The sequence below is a fragment of the Notolepis coatsorum genome (genome assembly GCF_963971535.1).
Source record: "Notolepis coatsorum genome assembly, chromosome: 9".
In the NCBI taxonomy this organism is placed as follows: Eukaryota; Metazoa; Chordata; class Actinopteri; order Aulopiformes; family Paralepididae; genus Notolepis; species Notolepis coatsorum.
This window is the reverse complement of record NC_140173.1, coordinates 65088407-65106543: the sequence shown is the minus strand read 5'-3', so window position 1 is coordinate 65106543 and position 18137 is coordinate 65088407. Positions and strand designations below refer to the sequence as shown.

At 41.2% G+C, this 18137-nt stretch overlaps 1 protein-coding gene across 2 annotated transcripts in view; it reads left to right on the top strand.

The window, feature by feature from the left end:
- Positions 1-18137, top strand: part of ppp2r5d (protein phosphatase 2, regulatory subunit B', delta) — a 92615-nt gene that overhangs the window by 45947 nt on the left and 28531 nt on the right. For both annotated transcript variants that reach the window (XM_084321782.1, XM_084321781.1), the window contains exons 4-7: positions 3940-4139; positions 8079-8189; positions 11602-11694; positions 17804-17934. In XM_084321782.1, the coding sequence (XP_084177908.1) occupies positions 3940-4139; positions 8079-8189; positions 11602-11694; positions 17804-17934 (535 nt within the window). The remainder of the gene's footprint in view (positions 1-3939; positions 4140-8078; positions 8190-11601; positions 11695-17803; positions 17935-18137) is intronic.

The following is an 18137-nucleotide window of genomic DNA, read 5'->3' as shown; positions in this document are numbered from 1 at the left end:
CTTCAATGCCGTTTGCACAAAATCTTTTTCAGATCCGCCTAAATCAAGCAAACCAAGCACATGTTTTTAGCAGCGACCAAGCAGCCGGTTTAAGACGGTCCCAAAAATGTTCCTCCTCCCAGAGTTTTCACACTGGTAATACCTGAAATCAAGCTGCGATGACTTTGTGGAAAGATTTTGTGCACGGTAAGGATGGGCATTAATCCATTGAATATTATTTGTTAAAAAAAAATGTATCTACTTTTTTCTGTGATTTTTCTCCCCATCCCAATTTACCTCTCGTGCCAATTCTCCCTCCCCTGTCCTGATCGTTGCTCGCATATGCCCCCCACTGGCCGGTTGTAGGGAGGATAGAAGCCTTGCATCACATGTCCCCTCCGATACATGTGGAGGCAGCCTGTCACATCTTTTCACCTGCCAGCGCGGACTCTCATTGGCGTGGTGTAACGTGTGGGAGGCTCACACTGCCACCGCCATTTTCCTGACTTTGCTGTGCAGGTGCCCCAACCGACCTGTAGGAGTCGCTGTTCACAACGTCCAGATTACCACCCATTAACTTCCCACCCCCTAACTCTGCCAATTGAGTTAGTATGACGGCCGGCCCAAGCCGGAGGCAACGCCGACAGCCGGATTCTAACCCGGTGTCTTTTGCGTTGGTGACGAGCGCAAAGCCGCCCTTTGTTAAATTATTTAAAAAATAAATCAAATAGTTTATGCGAATATCGTTTGGCTCAAAAAAAAATTATTCTGTTGGATGTCCTTTTCTTGTCACAGCAGCTCACAAATTTTGCTGCTGTGTTTCCACATTGTTGTATTTCTCCCAGTAGGTATGGGAGTTTTCCGTTATTTGCCATGTCTTCAAACTCTCTTTGGGTGTTTGCAATTTGTGGGAAGTATATGAATGAATGAAAAAGTTAATTTTTGAACATGTATTCTCCATATTCCTCCAAACAAATCACGGTATCTAGCTCCGTCAAACAGAACAATCATAACAAAACAATTTTTTTTTAAACATAAAAAAAGGAACTATAAACAAAGTCAAGAGCAATGTATTTAGTTAGCAGACATGTCCAAAAAAAGGAGTAGAGGGAAGCTAAGCTTATTGATCCCTACCCCCTTACATTTACATTTGTTCTTCCATTAATTTTACTAGATATAACATAATTTAGTATAATACAATATAGAATATACTTTTACTTATAGTACGAAAAGAAAAAAAACTTGATTCGCTTGACAGCAGTGAATACAGTACAGCACTACATAACACAATATAACAACTTTGTTTATCCTCATTACTCATTTCTGTATTTCTCTAATGTGTATTTTTTAAGCTGCTTTTTAAATTGTGCCATATGTTTACTCAGTTTGATGTATTCAGGTAAATTATTCCACAACTTCACTCCACAAACAGATATGCACATGCTTTTCAGCGTAGTGTGTACCATTGGTTGTTTAAGATTCCCTCTCCCTCTTAAAGGGGAACTCCAACATTTTGGGAAATTAGCTTATTTAACATCTTCCCTGGAGTTAGACAAGAAGATACATACCTTTTTTGTCTCTGTGCGTGCATTTTAGCTTTGGGAATAGACGCTCCGTTAGCATAGCTTAGCTTCATCACTGGAAGTGGGGGAGGGTTAGAGCCTTACAGTGCCTTACAGTGTATTGCAAGGTCTGACATTGACCAAACTTGATATGCATGACCTTGGTGGGCTCTAGGTCAACTCCTGAAAAGGGGGTCAATGTCAGACTTTGCAATCAAAAGTTAGGGGGCTAATAACCCTTGCCATAATTTCAGTGCGCCCCTAACTTTTGATTGCAAGGTCTGACATTGACTCCCTTTTCAGGAGTTGACCTAGAGCCCACCAAGGTCATGCATATCAAGTTTGCTCAATGTCAGACCTTGCAATACACTGTAAGGCACTGTAAGGCTCTAACCCTCCCCCACTTCCAGTGATGAAGCTAAGCTATGCTAACGGAGCGTCTATTCCCAAAGCTAAAATGCACGCACAGAGACAAAAAAGGTATGTATCTTCTTGTCTAACTCCAGGGAAGATGTTAAATAAGCTAATTTCCCAAAATGTTGGAGTTCCCCTTTAAGTTATATTCTCCTTCCCTGTCTCTGAACCATTTTTGAATGTTGCCTGGGATTAGTTTGTATCTGGCTTTGTATACAATGAGGGCAGTTTTTAAATCAACTAGGTCCATACATTTCAATGTTTGTAGCTTTATAAATAAGTTATTGGTGTGTTCATAATATCCTACATTGTTGATTATTCTTATTGCTTTTTTTGCATGGTGCATATTGGCTGTAGAGTGCTTTTGTAGGTATTACCCCACACCTACGCACAGTAGTTAATATATATGGAATGAAGAGTGTACAGTACAGTGTATACAGTGTTTTTTTTGGTTTAGAATGTGTCTTATCTTACATAAAACACCAACACTCCGTGCCAATTTAGTCCTGACATATTTGACTTGAGGTTTCCAGTAGGGCTGAACGATTAATCGATTTTAAATCGAAATCGCGATTTGGAATGATGCAATTAGCAAATCACAAAAGAAATAATCGCAAAATATATATATTTTGTTTTTATTTTGCCACAACAATGTGGAACGCCCTACCCACAGCCGTAAAAATATGTGAATCCCTACTAGGGCTGTCTTAAATACTTCGAAGCTTCGTTCGATGGGCATGGGATTCGAATATGAAAATAAAATTCGATTATTAAAAAAAAATATATATATATTTTTTTTTATTATAATTATTTTTTTTTTTTATCAACTCTGCCTCTCTTTGTTAATTACAACAAGCAATGCTGTTTGTTATTTAAGATGAGGTCGGACTCGGCACTGACAGATTTGTGTTCATTGTGCTGCTTTTATAAAGCCTCAAATGACGGCTTACAATATTTCATGAAAGCAAAGTGTTTTGTTTGTCTAAGATTTTAAAAGGTTTAAACTTTACAGCACTGACAAGGTTGAACAAAGTGCTGTACAAGTCCCACAACATCGAGAGTCTTGACTTTAGCCACATAGCGAATGAATGAAGGCTTGCAGAGTGGGTACAATACAGTGCGGCTCGGTACGCGCAGTTGTTGGTGGGATGCAGACCGGAGAGGGACGTTTGTCTTGTTTGCATCGGGGTCCCCCATTTTCAATTCATGGTGAACATTACTGCGGTTGAGTAGTAGTACCTACTTACTGGTCACGGCGGAGGCTTCAATAACGTTTGAATGATAATCCATTTTGTGAATCCATTTGTTGAAACAACTTTGTTGGCCGACAGCTCCTGCTACCTTAACGTTAGCTGCGGTCTAACGTTACATAGCTTAATTAACGTGTATAACATACCACTGTAACGTTAAGCAGCTTGTGTTCCGCTGGGAAAGCATCACTGCATACACTTTGTTTAATCCAAACGTCCATTCGGAAACGTTGTATTATGAAACCAGTATGATTGTTCTCCATTTTTATTTTATTACGAGCTACTAAACTAAACGTGTGGTGTCGCACAATGGAGGTGGACACGGTTTCAGGTTTCACAGTCGCGCATGGCTTTTTTTGTTTATCCCGTCATTCAGTGAATAACGATCAGAGCCAATCACCCAGGCAGATCGGCGCTGGTCTTTGCATAATGCACGTGTTAGAACCAATCAAAGGCAGAGTTTTTTTTTCTTTTTCTTTTGAGCGCACATGGCCGGGAAAAAGACGCTAAACACACACATACACACAGACAGACAGACAGACAGACCTGCTGGAGGTGCACCAGTGCGACAAGGGAAAACATCCAGTCGCACTGCACTGATATTTGGTTGCAAAATGCGACCAAAACAGGCGCACTCTGGAGCCCTCTTTGTTACAAGCTGAATGAGCCAGTATCAGAACCAGAACAAAACCTGGTTAGTATTAACCCCCTCCCCGCCCTCTCTCTTTCCACAGATGCTCCCCCCGTGGACCGCGAGGAGCTGTTCGTGCAGAAGCTGCGTCAGTGCTGTGTGCTGTTTGACTTTGTGACCGACCCGCTCAGCGATCTGAAGTACAAGGAGGTGAAGCGGGCGGGACTCAACGAGATGGTGGAGTACATCACACACAACAGTGAGGTGGTCACAGAGTGCATCTACCCCGAGGCCGTCATCATGGTGAGCAGTACGGCTGTCTAACACGTACACACACACACACACACACACACACACACACACACACACACACTCGTTGTCTAGCCATATTTATCTTTTTCTCCCAAATTTGACTCATTATGCTAATCCCCTTCCTTGTCGTTGCGCTGCCCGACTGTCAGTCTGAGGAGGGTGTAGACTACCCTACTATCAGTCTGAGGAGGTTGTATACTACCAGTACTAACACTCACTTTAGACACTTTAATCTAATCTCATTTGCATTTGCACCTTACCTTAAAGTTCTGTACCTCACTGTCTGCATTTGTACCTCACTGTTTGTCTAATTTTTACTCTCTGTACTTGGATTGTAATTAGGCTGTACTTTAGATTGTATATTGTATTGTATATTCCTCTTTTACTTACTTTTTTACTTGTATGAAGCACACTCTCAGAGACTGATACAGAACCAAGCATTTCACCGTAAAGTACATGTATTTTATTGTGACAAATAATAAACCAACTTGAAACTTGAACTTGAAACTAGACTACCCTACTGCCAGTCTGAGGAGGGTGTAGACTACCCTACTGTCAGTCTGAGGAGGGTGTAGACTACCCTACTGCCAGTCTGAGGAGGGTGTAGACTACCCTACTGTCAGTCTGAGGAGGGTGTAGACTACCCTACTGTCAGTCTGAGGAGGGTGTAGACTACCCTACTGTCAGTCTGGTGAGGGTGTAGACTACCCTACTGTCAGTCTGGTGAGGGTGTAGACTACCATACTGTCAGTCTGAGGAGGGTGTAGACTACCCTACTGTCAGTCTGGTGAGGGTGTAGACTACCCTAATGTCGGTCTGGTGAGGGTGTAGACTACCCTACTGTCAGTCTGAGGAGGAGGAGGGTGTAGACTACCCTACTGTCAGTCTGAGGAGGGTGTAGACTACCCTACTGTCAGTCTGGAGAGGGTGTAGACAACCCTACTGTCAGTCTGAGGAGGGTGTAGACTACCCTACTGTCTGTGCTTTTACCTCTAGAGTCTAGACTATCCCGACCTGTCTGTTTCGCTCTCTGTCCATCGATCTATTTCTGTCTCGCCCATCTTCAAGGATAATATATTCGAATTTTCCAACTGCCTCCTTGGTAAGGGGCAGGATGGATGTCCCACACACAAGCATGATATAGACACAACCTGCACCTACCTACCTATGAGGGTTTATTTCGCCCACATCTGAAACAGATGAAGTGCAGAAGTTCTGTCAAGGACTAAGGGCCAGATAACACTATGACTCAGAGTGATGCATCACCTGGTGATGTCATGACTTCAGCTGGGGCCAGACACAGGAATCTACCGGAGGGACGGAGGGAGGGAGGGAGGGAGGGAGGGAGGGAGGGAGGGAGGGAGGGAGGGAGGGAGGGAGAGCGGGAGGGAGGGAGGGAGAGCGGGAGGGAGGGAGGGAGACTTTCTCTCTGTATTCTCTCTCTTCTACCCTTCTCTCTTTACCCTCTCTTTATCTCTCTCTACCCTCTTTTTCTCTACCCCTCCTCTCTCTACCCTCTTTCTCTACCCCCTCTCTCTACCCTCTATTTTTCTCTCTCTCTCTCTACCCCCTCTCTCTATTTACCCCCTCTCTCTACCGTCTTTTCTCTCCCTCTACCCCCCTCTCTACCCTCTATTTCTCTCTCTCTACCTTCCCCCCTCTCTCCACCCCCTCTCTCTCTACCCCCCTCTCTCTACCCTCTATTTCACTTGCTCTACCCCCCCCCCCCTCTCTCTCAACCCACCCCCTCTCTAGTCTCTACCCTTTTTTTCTCTCTACCCTCTATTTCTCTCTCTCTCTACCCCCCCTCTCTCTCTACCTATCTGTCTGTCTGTCTGAGCTGCCCTGTTGTTCGGACTGTTCTATAAAGTAATTTTGAATGGACCTTTGTAAAGAAACTCAAAGTCAGTTGAGCTGTTCTGTAAAGTAACTCAGAAATATCCTGTAAAGTAACTCAGGAGCCCGCTTCAACCAGTGTGCTTTGGCAGAGCTGCTCTAATAGTTTGAACAACTGTTCTGTAAAGAAAATTCAAAATGGTTCTATAAAGTAATTTAGAACTGGACTTTGTAAAGAAACTCAAAATATGTAAGGCACTGCTCTGTTCTGTAAAGTAATTCAGAACTGTTCTATAAAACATCTAGGACTGAACTTTGTAAAGAAACTCAAAGTTGAGCTGCTCTGCTCTTCTGTAAAGTAACTCAGGAGCCCGCTTCAACCAGATTATTGTATTGTAAATTAGGCCTATTTAATTTGTATTCATTTTACTGAACTATTTTATTGCACTGTAGTGCTGCATCATTTTACTATCTATTTTATTAACAAATGTTACTGCGCTATTCTATTTTTATTCCGGGCAGCTCAGTGAGGGTAACATTCTTTGACATTTCCAGTGCCTTTAACACTATTCAGCCTCCACTACTAGGCGAGAAGCTGTCTGAAAAAATGCATTTCAGGCTATTTAAATATTGTAAATTATTTTGACATTCTTGCTCAGGTTTTGACACTGAGCTGCAAAGCGGATATGGGAACCGACTCTATCCAGTTTCTCATTACTGGTCATACATAGATGCAGGACACATGCAGGACACATGCAGGCTACAGTACATGCAGGCTACAGTACATGCAGGCTACAGTACATGCAGGCTACAGTACATGCAGGACACAGTACATGCAGGACACAGTACATGCAGGACACAGTACATGCAGGACACAGTACATGCAGGACACAGTACATGCAGGACACATGCACGACACATGCAGGCTACATGCAGGACACATGCACGACACATGCAGGCTACATGCAGGCTACATGCAGGACACATGCAGGACACATGCAGGCTACATGCAGGACACATGCAGGCTACATGCAGGACACATGCACGACACATGCAGGCTACATGCAGGACACATGCACGATACATGCAGGCTACATGCAGGACACATGCACGACACATGCAGGCTACATGCAGGACACATGCAGGCTACATGCAGGACACATGCACGACACATGCAGGCTACATGCAGGACACATGCAGGACACATGCAGGCTACATGCAGGACACATGCAGGACACATGCACGATACATGCAGGCTACATGCAGGACACATGCAGGACACATGCACGATACATGCAGGCTACATGCAGGCTACATGCAGGACACATGCACGACCCATGCAGGCTACATGCAGGACACATGCAGGACACATGCAGGCTACATGCAGGACACATGCGGGCTACATGCAGGAATGAATTGTGAAGGAACAAACAAAGGGTTTGCATGTTGTTCGATGCTGGTTCCCAGCTTCCTGTGAGAAGACATGACTCATCATCACACAACAAGCTCTAAGTGAAGCACATTAGATTCACTGCGGTGGTTCTGCTTAATGACGGTTTAGGTCGACTGCTCCTCTGATTACAGCCTATCGCTCGGATTTTAAGATTCATAGAAGGGAGTTGTTGCTTTCTGCGTTTACAATTATTCCACAATTATTGTCTATTTTACACTAAATGTGGCTGCTCATATTAGGACTGTCTTCGACTAAATAAATGTTTAATCAATTAGTCGATTTAATCAATGAATCTGTAAAAGGTGTGTTTACCATGTACAATAATGCAAAAGCATCTCTTTACATAAAATAATAATAGCATGGGTTTATATATATATATATATATATATATATATATATATATATAGCGCCTGCCGCCTTTCATAAAACCCAAAGGATGCTGACCAGGTTTTAATATTGGATGTTCGTGGGACTGTCCCATAAAGAGGCACTGCAAGTTGGTGACGTGTGTTGTAGTTGTAAGTGTTGGTGACTTGTGTTGGTGACTTGTCCTGTGGTTCTAAGTGTTGGTGACTTGTCCTGTGGTTCTAAGTGTTGGTGACTTATCCTGTGGTTCTAAGTGTTGGTGTTCTGTGTTTCAGTTCTCAGTGAATCTGTTCAGGACGCTGCCCCCCTCCTCTAACCCCACGGGGGCGGAGTTTGACCCGGAGGAGGATGAACCCACACTGGAAGCAGCCTGGCCTCATCTGCAGGTAATGCAGTGAATTATTATTGTTATTAACACTTTGCCGCCCAACCACGAGTTAACTCGGGTTTCGGTGCCATGCGTTGAGGACCAGAGCCACCATGGCAAGTTGTTATTGTTTTATTCCATATTAATAAACGGATCAAGATCGCCGATCAACTCTGCAGATTTACCCGCCTCCTTTAAATCGGTGGCATGCAATACCGGCCAGATCCTCTTAGGGGCGCCATCGCTCCACTGCAGTATCATTGAGGGCGAATGGGGAAAAAAATTATTTTACTGTCTATGGGCGTTTCATATGAGCCTGGATCCCAAGCGAACATCTATCTTTGATCACGGTTCGAAGCGCAGATTTCAGCCTAGAATAATGGGATTTATGATCAGCCAATGGACATATCGATCTACCAGATGCCGATGAATAATGGGGAAATGCTGCCGCCGATCACATGGGCTGACGGTAGGACACACTTCCCCCAAATTACAGCCGGATTGGACATTGTTGTAAAACGCAAGCGATCGATCAGTGAATGTGGCTACTTGAACGCACACTGTATTGCTAATCAATAATACTAATCGGCATCCCCCGCCGCCCCCATTTCATCCATAGATGCTCTGTAATAGTCCGGATGCTAAGCAGTTTGTTTTATTTCATTCGTATATATACAACAGAAATGCAGTTCGATATAACGTGACTAGCCTTTAGCCCTATAAATAGCTTTCCAGAAAAAATACGAGACGAAAACTGCGATAAAGCTTATATTCACGACGCTATAAAATGACAACCAACCGATTTTATTTTATTTAAGCCATTATGAAGGCACGGTTTATGCACTCAAGTGAGAATGGACAGATAGCGATACTATAAAGTATATATATAGCTATCCAAAAGTACATCGGTTTGTTTACAAAGCGTGGTCCTCCAGCCACATATTAGATGGCTAGGGCCAGTCGTCAATGTGTTAATGTTATTATTGTTATAACAATATTATTATTTATTATGTTATTGTTGTTTTTGGTATTATTATTATATTATTATAACTATGAATGAATGAATGAATGAATTATTTTATTTCGAATGTTTACAAATAAATAAACAATAACAAATAACAACAAATAAACAAGCGAAAAGGATAGGTTTGAAGCCAAAAGGCTTATAGAGCAACCTACCCCTAATTCAAAAACAAATTCAAAAAAGTTCGTTTTCAAAATGAAACAAACAAAAGAAATCAAAAATTAAGGGGAGACACTGCAGGTGAATAGGGTAAACATTTTTACTAATAGATATCACAATGAAACTTCCCCAGTTGATTACTTATATTAAGACAAGACTTCTTTGTATTACAAGTTTTCTGAAATTGTATGTTTAAATATGCAAATGAGGCATGATCTACTTAAATATGCACTAATTTGCATATAATTCCAGGACAGAAATCTGAACATTGGATAAAGCCATTTTCAAAATTATAGTTTCATTTTGTTGACATATTAGAGCCAAAGGTTATTACAGAGGGGATTTTGGATATCTCTTTTTATCACTCCATAAATCAGAAAATACTCCATTCAGTACATTTTTATGGTAAAATTCCATATTTCGCCATGTTTTTAGGAATAAAATGTGATATAAATCAGGGTATGAATGCGATATCAACAAACCCTTCTGTAAATCCCTTCAGAACATAGATATGAATAGAACTGGAAGTTTTGGTGTATGTGAGTGCTACTGAAGTGGAGATTTCTGGCTCAAGAGTATGAGGAAAAACTCTTAAAACTCATTTTTGGGAAAACGCCTTCAAAGTTCTGTATTGTAAAATGCCATACTTTTTTTTTTAAACAGATATTTACAAACACAATACCTAATCAAACCATTAGTAATAGACAACCTAAACACATGCCTGATAACTGAATAATAATAATAATGATGTTATTGAACTGAACAGAACTACACACAGGCTACAAACAGTGTAGTACAGTGTAGTACCCCCTAATAGGCAAAACATATCACTATGAAACTTTCCCAATTTGTTATGTACATATAAACTAAGAAAAAATATATTGCATGTTTTCTGAAATGTATGTTTATATATGCAAATGAGGCACTTCCCCATTAAATATGTGCACATTTATGGATGCAATAAGGCAAAATGATGTAAAATAAACAACTAAATATGTGTTATTGACGTTTTATTGTCACTAGTTTCATAGAAGACATGTTTAGGAAGCAAAATATAACAAAATCTCAAAATCAACAAAAAAAGTATATTTGACTATTCACCTGCAGTGTCTCGCCTTAACAAAAAACCGATCCCGAAAAGAACAAAAAAGGTTAAAGTTTGCAAAATAAAACAAACAAACAAAAAAATCAACAATCAACAAAAACCGTTCCCGAAAAGAACATAACTAAGCCAACATAGGAAAATCAATACTTAATCTGCAATACCCGAGTTTCATGGTAGAGAAAACAGATTCTACATGTAGGTTACATTTGACTATAAGATTCTAGAACCCTGTTTTTAAAAATAATTTTAAACTTTAAAATACTCCTGCTGTTTTTTATTTCATCCGGTAGATTGTTCCAGAGTTTCACTCCTTTTTAACTGACACAGACATACTTTTAAGTGTGGTTCGAGCTCTAGGCTGTTTGAAATTGAGTGCTCTTCTTAAATTATACCTCACCTCTCGTTCTTTAAACAAAATGTGTAAGTTACTTGGCAGTTGATAACTTCTAGCTTTAAAAACGATCTCTGCTGTTTTAAGGTCAACTAAGTCAAGGAACTTTAATGCCCTTAGTTCAAAAAACTATTATTATATTATTGCTGCAATCTCCTTCACTCAGTGACTCCTAGTCAGAACACCTCCTTCACTTAACCCTCTCTCTTCTCCATCTCCTTCACTTAACTCTCTACTCTTTTTTTATTTTTTATTCTCTTTTTCCTCCTTATTTTTTTCTGTTTTTCTCCCATCCCAATGTTAGTCGTTATGCCAATTCCCAATCCCCTTCCTGGTCGTTGCGCACTCTACCCCCTACCGTCGGTCCGGGTGGGCGGAGGCTATCGCATGCTTCCTCCGACATATGTGTACCCAGCCCACCGCTTCTTTTTACCTGGTAGCGCGGACTCTCACTGGGAGAGTGTAACGTGTGGAAGGTCACACTACCTCTCTTAGATCCTTCCCTTGCTGTGCAGGCGCCCCGACCGAACTGTAGGAGTCACTGTTTTACAACGACCAGGACCCACCCTCGCCGGGTTTCCCACCCGCTAACACTGCCAATTGTGTTGGTATGGACGGTCGGCCAACCCGAAAGCACCACAGCTGGATTCGATCCCACTGTCTCTGTGGTGGTGGGCAGACGCTTAGTCCGCTGCGCCACCCGGCCGCCCCTCTCTTCTTCTCTTAACCCTCTCTCTCTCTCTCTCCTCCAGCTGGTGTACGAGTTCTTCTTACGGTTCCTGGAGTCTCCCGACTTTCAACCCAACGTTGCCAAAAAATACATTGACCAAAAGTTTGTAATGTCTGTAAGTATGTCCCTCTGTCGTCCTCGTAGCAGGACACAACATGTACACAACATGTACACGACCTGTACACAACATGTGTCTCTGACTGCAGAGAGTGTTGTAGGGGCTGGAATGTGAAATGTCCTCAGAAATCAGAAGGCAATGAGCAGGTCTTTAATGAAGGCAGGTCATGGTGTGTGTGTGTGTGTGTGTGTATGCATTTGTGTATGTGTGTGTGTGTGTGTCTGTATGTATGTCAATCTGTGTGTGTGTGTGTGTATATGTCAATCTGTGTGTGTGTATATATGTCAATCTGTGTGTGTCAGTCAATCTGTCTGTGGATTTGCACGTGTGTGCATGACTTCCAGGCAATCTGCCTGTGTATGTGTGTGTGTGTCAGTCTGTCTGAGGATGTGTGCGTGTGTGTTTCTGCCAGGCAGTTACCCTGTCTGTCATTTTGTGTGTGTGTGTGTGGTGTGTGTGTGTGTGTGTCGCTCTCTCTCCCTGTGGAGCCGCCTCCTCCCTCCCAGCGGACAGCACCAGGGATCACAGCTCCATCAGAGGAGACCATGCTTCCTCCACGCTCTGCCTGCATAGTAATGAGATGTTAATGGGGACTTGAGTCTCTGCTCAGTCTCAGAGTGGCTTGTTTGCAAGGCTGGGGTTTGCTCACTGAAGTCATTCCATTCCAGATTTCAAAATAAATAAAATGTATATGCTGTTTATCTAACCAGGAAGCCAGTTAAGAACAGATTGTTATTTACAATGACCGCCTGGCATGAGAGCTGAGATAGAGATGGGGGGTTAAATGATTTAAAATATAATGACCATATAGTGAAATAGGGGGTGTGAGTTTTCTTCTAAATTAAAAATCTAAATAATGATATATATTACAGTTGTCATTGATGGGGCTGAATCTTTAAGATTCTGAAGGCTTCCTTTCATTCTTTCTTCTGGATGAATTGTTTCATGTTACATGTCAAATCAAATCAAATGTATTTGTATAGCCCGAAATCACAACTAATTGCCCCCCAAGGGCTTCACAGATCAAGAAGTGACTTAACAATAGATCCACAACCAAAAAACACCACAAAATCCACAATTTTGCAACAACCCCAGACTTCCCCCAATGAAGATGAGGAACAATTCCCTAAAACCTAGCAATAGGGGGAAAAAACTTGTGGAGAAACCTCAGATGGGCAGTTCAAAGGCAGGCATGCGTTGTTCATGGGACGGGGTAGCACGGTGTGCTACCTCACTGAGTATTAAAGATTTGAGCAGAAGCGCGTGCACGCACATGCACGCGCTCGCGAGAACGCGCTGCCCTCGACTCGGCTCGTTGTGTTTACCTGCCTCCCGGGCCCCGGCGCTACCTCGCATTATCATAACAATAGCCGCTATAGGCTGGTGTCTTCAACCAGTCTGGGACTCTTTGTGATGTAAATATGGAACGTCCCAAGTTGCCGCTGCCCACAGAGTGCACCGCCGTCCAAAGGTGAACGACGGCGAACGAAGGGCCAAATCAAAACAGCCGTCAATTCCGAATTGACAACTGTTTTGATTCAACCACCCACCCACCACCACTCACCCCCGGACAACAACACACTCTGCAAACAGCAGCAACCCGGGACATTCCATATCTACATCACAAACTTCGGGACTGAGTAGATAATTAATTAATCTTCTCTTTATTTTTATTATTTATATTAAAACTGAATCAAACCATAAACAAGGTTGCCTGTTGGGATGTTAGATCCTAATGTGAAAAACTGATTTTATATGTCTGCACTTTATGTGCTCATTTTATGCCTGTCTTAATTCTGTTGTGAAGCACTTTGAGCTGCAGTTTCTGTATGAAAGGCTATACAAACAAAGTGTATTATTGTGCGCGAGGGAACATATGCGCATGCGCGCGGGGCCGCGCGTGCGTGCGCGCGGCGTCATTATCCTGCGTGCCGGCTCAGTCCATAATAACAACGCAACACTGTTCAAAGGTGATCCCCGATCAGGGCTATGGTGTTGCTATGGATGATATATCGATGGAGAATAGAACAAGTGAATAATTGGTATTTATATGCATAATATACATGAAATATAAACACATATACATACATACATAGTAGCAATAGTATCTAAAGTATATAAGAACATTTTAAAATGTTTATAATAATAGAACTAAGAACAAAAAAAGCATATTAGGAATATAATCGCTGGTAAGAAATGTCGATTGAATTGGGTAACATGGAAGTAGAATCTGTAGCCTCTGCTGTCTTTGGCTGAAGCCACGCGTGGCTTTGATTTAGCCGGTGGCTGAACCCATAGTCCACATAAATGACTGCTGTTATCATGTGATCATTTCATAAAGCCAGTGTAACTGCTAATGATGTTATTGCTGCATCAGGCAACATAAATGTCATACAGAATCTGATATAATTACACTGTAATTATATTATAGTACTTATAAGCAGCATTGAGCATTTGAGTGCATGTAATTCTAAACCACACCTGAAATGTGACTGAGTGTGAGCAACTACAGGGAGCGTCGTTCTGTTGGAAGAGTTCTTATTGTTCAGGGCAGTACAGTCCTGTGAGCACTGCCCTATTTTACTCCGTCTACTCTATTTTGCTCTTTTATTACTGTCTATTTTACAATTGTCTATACTGTGTGTGATGATCAAGCCGTAAAAAAAAAAGAGGCCTATTGGAACGTTAGATCCTAATATGAAGAACTATGTGATTTGATGTTCTTTTTTAGATTTCTTTTTGGTAGATTTGTATTATTATTGTATTATTATTGGACAAACCCGGCAGATAGGAATCCATTATTTGTGGATCTAGCCCTATGTCTTGATTTAAAATGTAGCCTTGTAATAAGTACATACTATGTCTTGATTTAAAATGTAGCCTTGTAATAAGTACATACTATCTCTTGATTTAAAATGTAGCCTTGTAATAAGTACATACTATCTCTTGATTTAAAATGTAGCCTTGTAATAAGTACATACTATCTCTTGATTTAAAATGTAGCCTTGTAATAAGTACATACTATCTCTTGATTTAAAATGTAGCCTTGTAATAAGTACATACTATCTCTTGATTTAAAATGTAGCCTTGTAATAAGTACATACTATCTTGATTTAAAATGTAGCCTTGTAATAAGTACATACTATCTCTTGATTTAAAATGTAGCCTTGTAATAAGTACATACTATGTCTTGATTTAAAATGTAGCCTTGTAATAAGTACATACTATCTCTTGATTTAAAATGTAGCCTTGTAATAAGTACATACTATGTCTTGATTTAAAATGTATCCTTGTAATAAGTACATACTATCTCTTGATTTAAAATGTAGCCTTGTAATATTAAGTACATACCATGTCTTGATTTAAAATGTAGCCTTGTAATAAGTACATACCTCTCTTGATTTAAAATGTAGCCTTGTAATAAGTACATACTATGTCTTGATTTAAAATGTAGCCTTGTAATAAGTACATACTATGTCTTGATTTAAAATGTAGCCATGGGATCAGTACAGTACTTACTATGTCTTGATTTAAAATGTAGCCTTGTAATAAGTACATACTATGTCTTGATTTAAAATGTAGCCATGGGATCAGTACAGTACATACTATGTCTTGATTAAAAATGTAGCCTTGTAATAAGTACATACTATGTCTTGATTTAAAATGTAGCCATGGGATCAGTACAGTACATACTATGTCTTGATTTCAAACGTAGCCTTGTAAAAGTACATACTATGTCTTGATTTAATGTGTTGCTATGGCAGTAAATATGACCTCTTGGTCCCAGACCTGTAAGTGTTCCCCATCAGGTCAGTATATGTGAGAGGGAAACGTACCACAGCTGCTCTAGGATCCTTTAATTACCTCCATGACATGACAGAGTGCATATTTAGTTTTTGATGGAATAATTTAAACGGATATCAACCACTAGATATTCCCTGTATTTCAGTATGTGATCTCTTCTTACAGACCTGACGCGGGATGTGCCACATACTGCAGTTTCTCCACATTTACCGTACATGATGTTATTATCATTATTATATGGGATGGTTTCTTCAGATCTTCTGCATTAATAAAAACAATGAACCATCAAGGTTCTTACATTACAAGGATTCGGTCACTGATGCGGAAGTGAGTGACGACTGGAACACTGACGTGGACCAGCGTTGGAAATGTTTGAGTCACTTAAAGGAACGCATCAACACTATGGGAAATGCACTTGCCATCTTCTCCAGAGTCGGACAAGAAGATGGATACCAATTTCTTCTCTGTGCGTTCGTTCAGTAGAAAGCTATCCGGCTGCAAGCTAGCCTAGCTTAGCACAAATAAATGGAACCGGATACGGACCAGCTAGTCTAGCTTAAAACTCTGGGAGTAGAGCCATATGGAATCCGCGATCACGGAATCGCGGACGGAATCGTGGAATTGAGCAATAAAAATGGAATCAACTATAAATTCTTTTTCTTTTTTTTATACTTTTTCTTTCTTTTATGTTGTGGGACTTGTACAGCACTTTGTTCAACTTTGTCAGTGCTGTAAAGTTTAAACCTTTTTAAATCTTAGACAAACAAAACACTTTGCTTTCATGAAATATTGTAAGCCGTCATTTGAGGCTTTATAAAAGCAGCACAATGAACACAAATCTGTCAGTGCCGAGTCCGACCTCATCTTAAATAACAAACAGCATTGCTTGTTGTAATTAACAAAGAGAGGCAGAGTTGATTTTGCAAAAATATATATATATAATTTTTTTTAAATTTTTTTTTTAATAATTGAATTTTATTTTTATATTCGAATCCCATGCCCATCGAACGAAGCTTCGAAGCTTCAAAGTATTTAAGACAGCCCTATTAAATGGACTGTTATATCTTATTAAATTGTGGACATTTAGGGCGGCTACGTGGCGTAGTGGGCAAGGCGCTCGCCACGAAATGCTGGAGACGCTGGGCTCGTCAGTTCGAGCCCAGCGCTCCACATTTGCTTTCAGTTTAGCTGGTCGTCCGTACTAATACACATTGGCCGTATTAGGGGGTGGGAAACTGATGGGTGGGGATCGGGCGTTGTGGACAGCGACTCCTACAGGTCGGTTTGTGCGCCTGCGCAGTAGAATCAGGAAGTGTCGGGGGCAGCGTGAGCCTCCCACGCGTTACTCCTCGCCACTGAGAGATCGAGCTGCGCAGGTGAAAAGATGCGACTGCTGTTACCTCAAGTACCGGAGGGGACTTGTGCTATGTATGACTTAGTCCACATTGCAGCCGGCTTGTGGGAGGCAAGAAACAGCGTCCGTGACAGGGGAGGGTTGAATTGGATGATACGAAATTGGGATGAGAGAAAAAATATAGAAAAATGGGAGAAAAAGTAGATAAAAAAAAAATTTGAACATTTATTCATTCCCACTTATTAGACACTATTTCTGATGGTAAAATGAGCGTACAAAGCAAAATACAGAATTCTGAAATATTAAAACGAAAAAAACGGAATTTGGAAAAAAATAAAATGGAATTTGGAAAAAAATAAAACGGATTTCATATGGCTCTAGGAGAGGTGTTTTTGGCCAACAGCTAGGCTAGCTGGTCTATCTTTCTACTGAACGCACAGAGATGGAATTTGTATCTTATCTTCTTGTCTGACACTGGAGAAGACGGTAAGCCCATTTCCCATAATATTGACGTGTTCCTTAATCAGAATCCTGGTCCCGGCGCGGTCCGTGTGAGTTTCCTTGTTGTGACCGGGCTTTTTCAGTCGTAGCACCCAAGCTATGGAATCAGCTACCTTGTGAAATCAGGTCTGCTGTTAGTGTGGAGTCTTTTAAACAAGGTCTAAAAACCTTTTTATACAGTCAGGCTTTTAATTGATCATGTATGTGTGGTGTAACATTTGTGTATGTGATTGTATTTTAATTAATTTAGTTTTGAAGTATTCTACAATCTTGTATGTGATGTAACGTGTGGTTATTCTATTCTGATTAACCTTTTACTGCCTGTAAAGCACTTTGTGATTTTAATCTGGAAAAGCGCTATACAAATAAAATGTACCTTACCTTACCCTTGTTGTCAACGTCTGGGCCTGCATGTGAACTCTGTCTCTCTGTCTCTCTCTCTCTCAGCTGCTGGATCTGTTTGACAGTGAAGACCCCAGGGAGAGGGACTTCCTGAAGACCATTCTCCACAGGATCTATGGGAAGTTCTTGGGCCTGAGGGCCTACGTGCGCAGACAGATAAACAACATCTTCTACAGGTCAGAGTTAGCCTGATCTAAATCCACCTGCCACTGTGCCACGGTCGGTTTTCAATGGAGGCCTTGCATGGAATGTTTGTGTTGTTCTTTTTCTTCCAATATGGCCAATTCAGGCAGTGCAATTTGGTGTAATAGAATTGTTTTGATTTTGAGAAATCATTTAACTCAAAGCACGCACACATGTAAATAAATTCACCACCCGG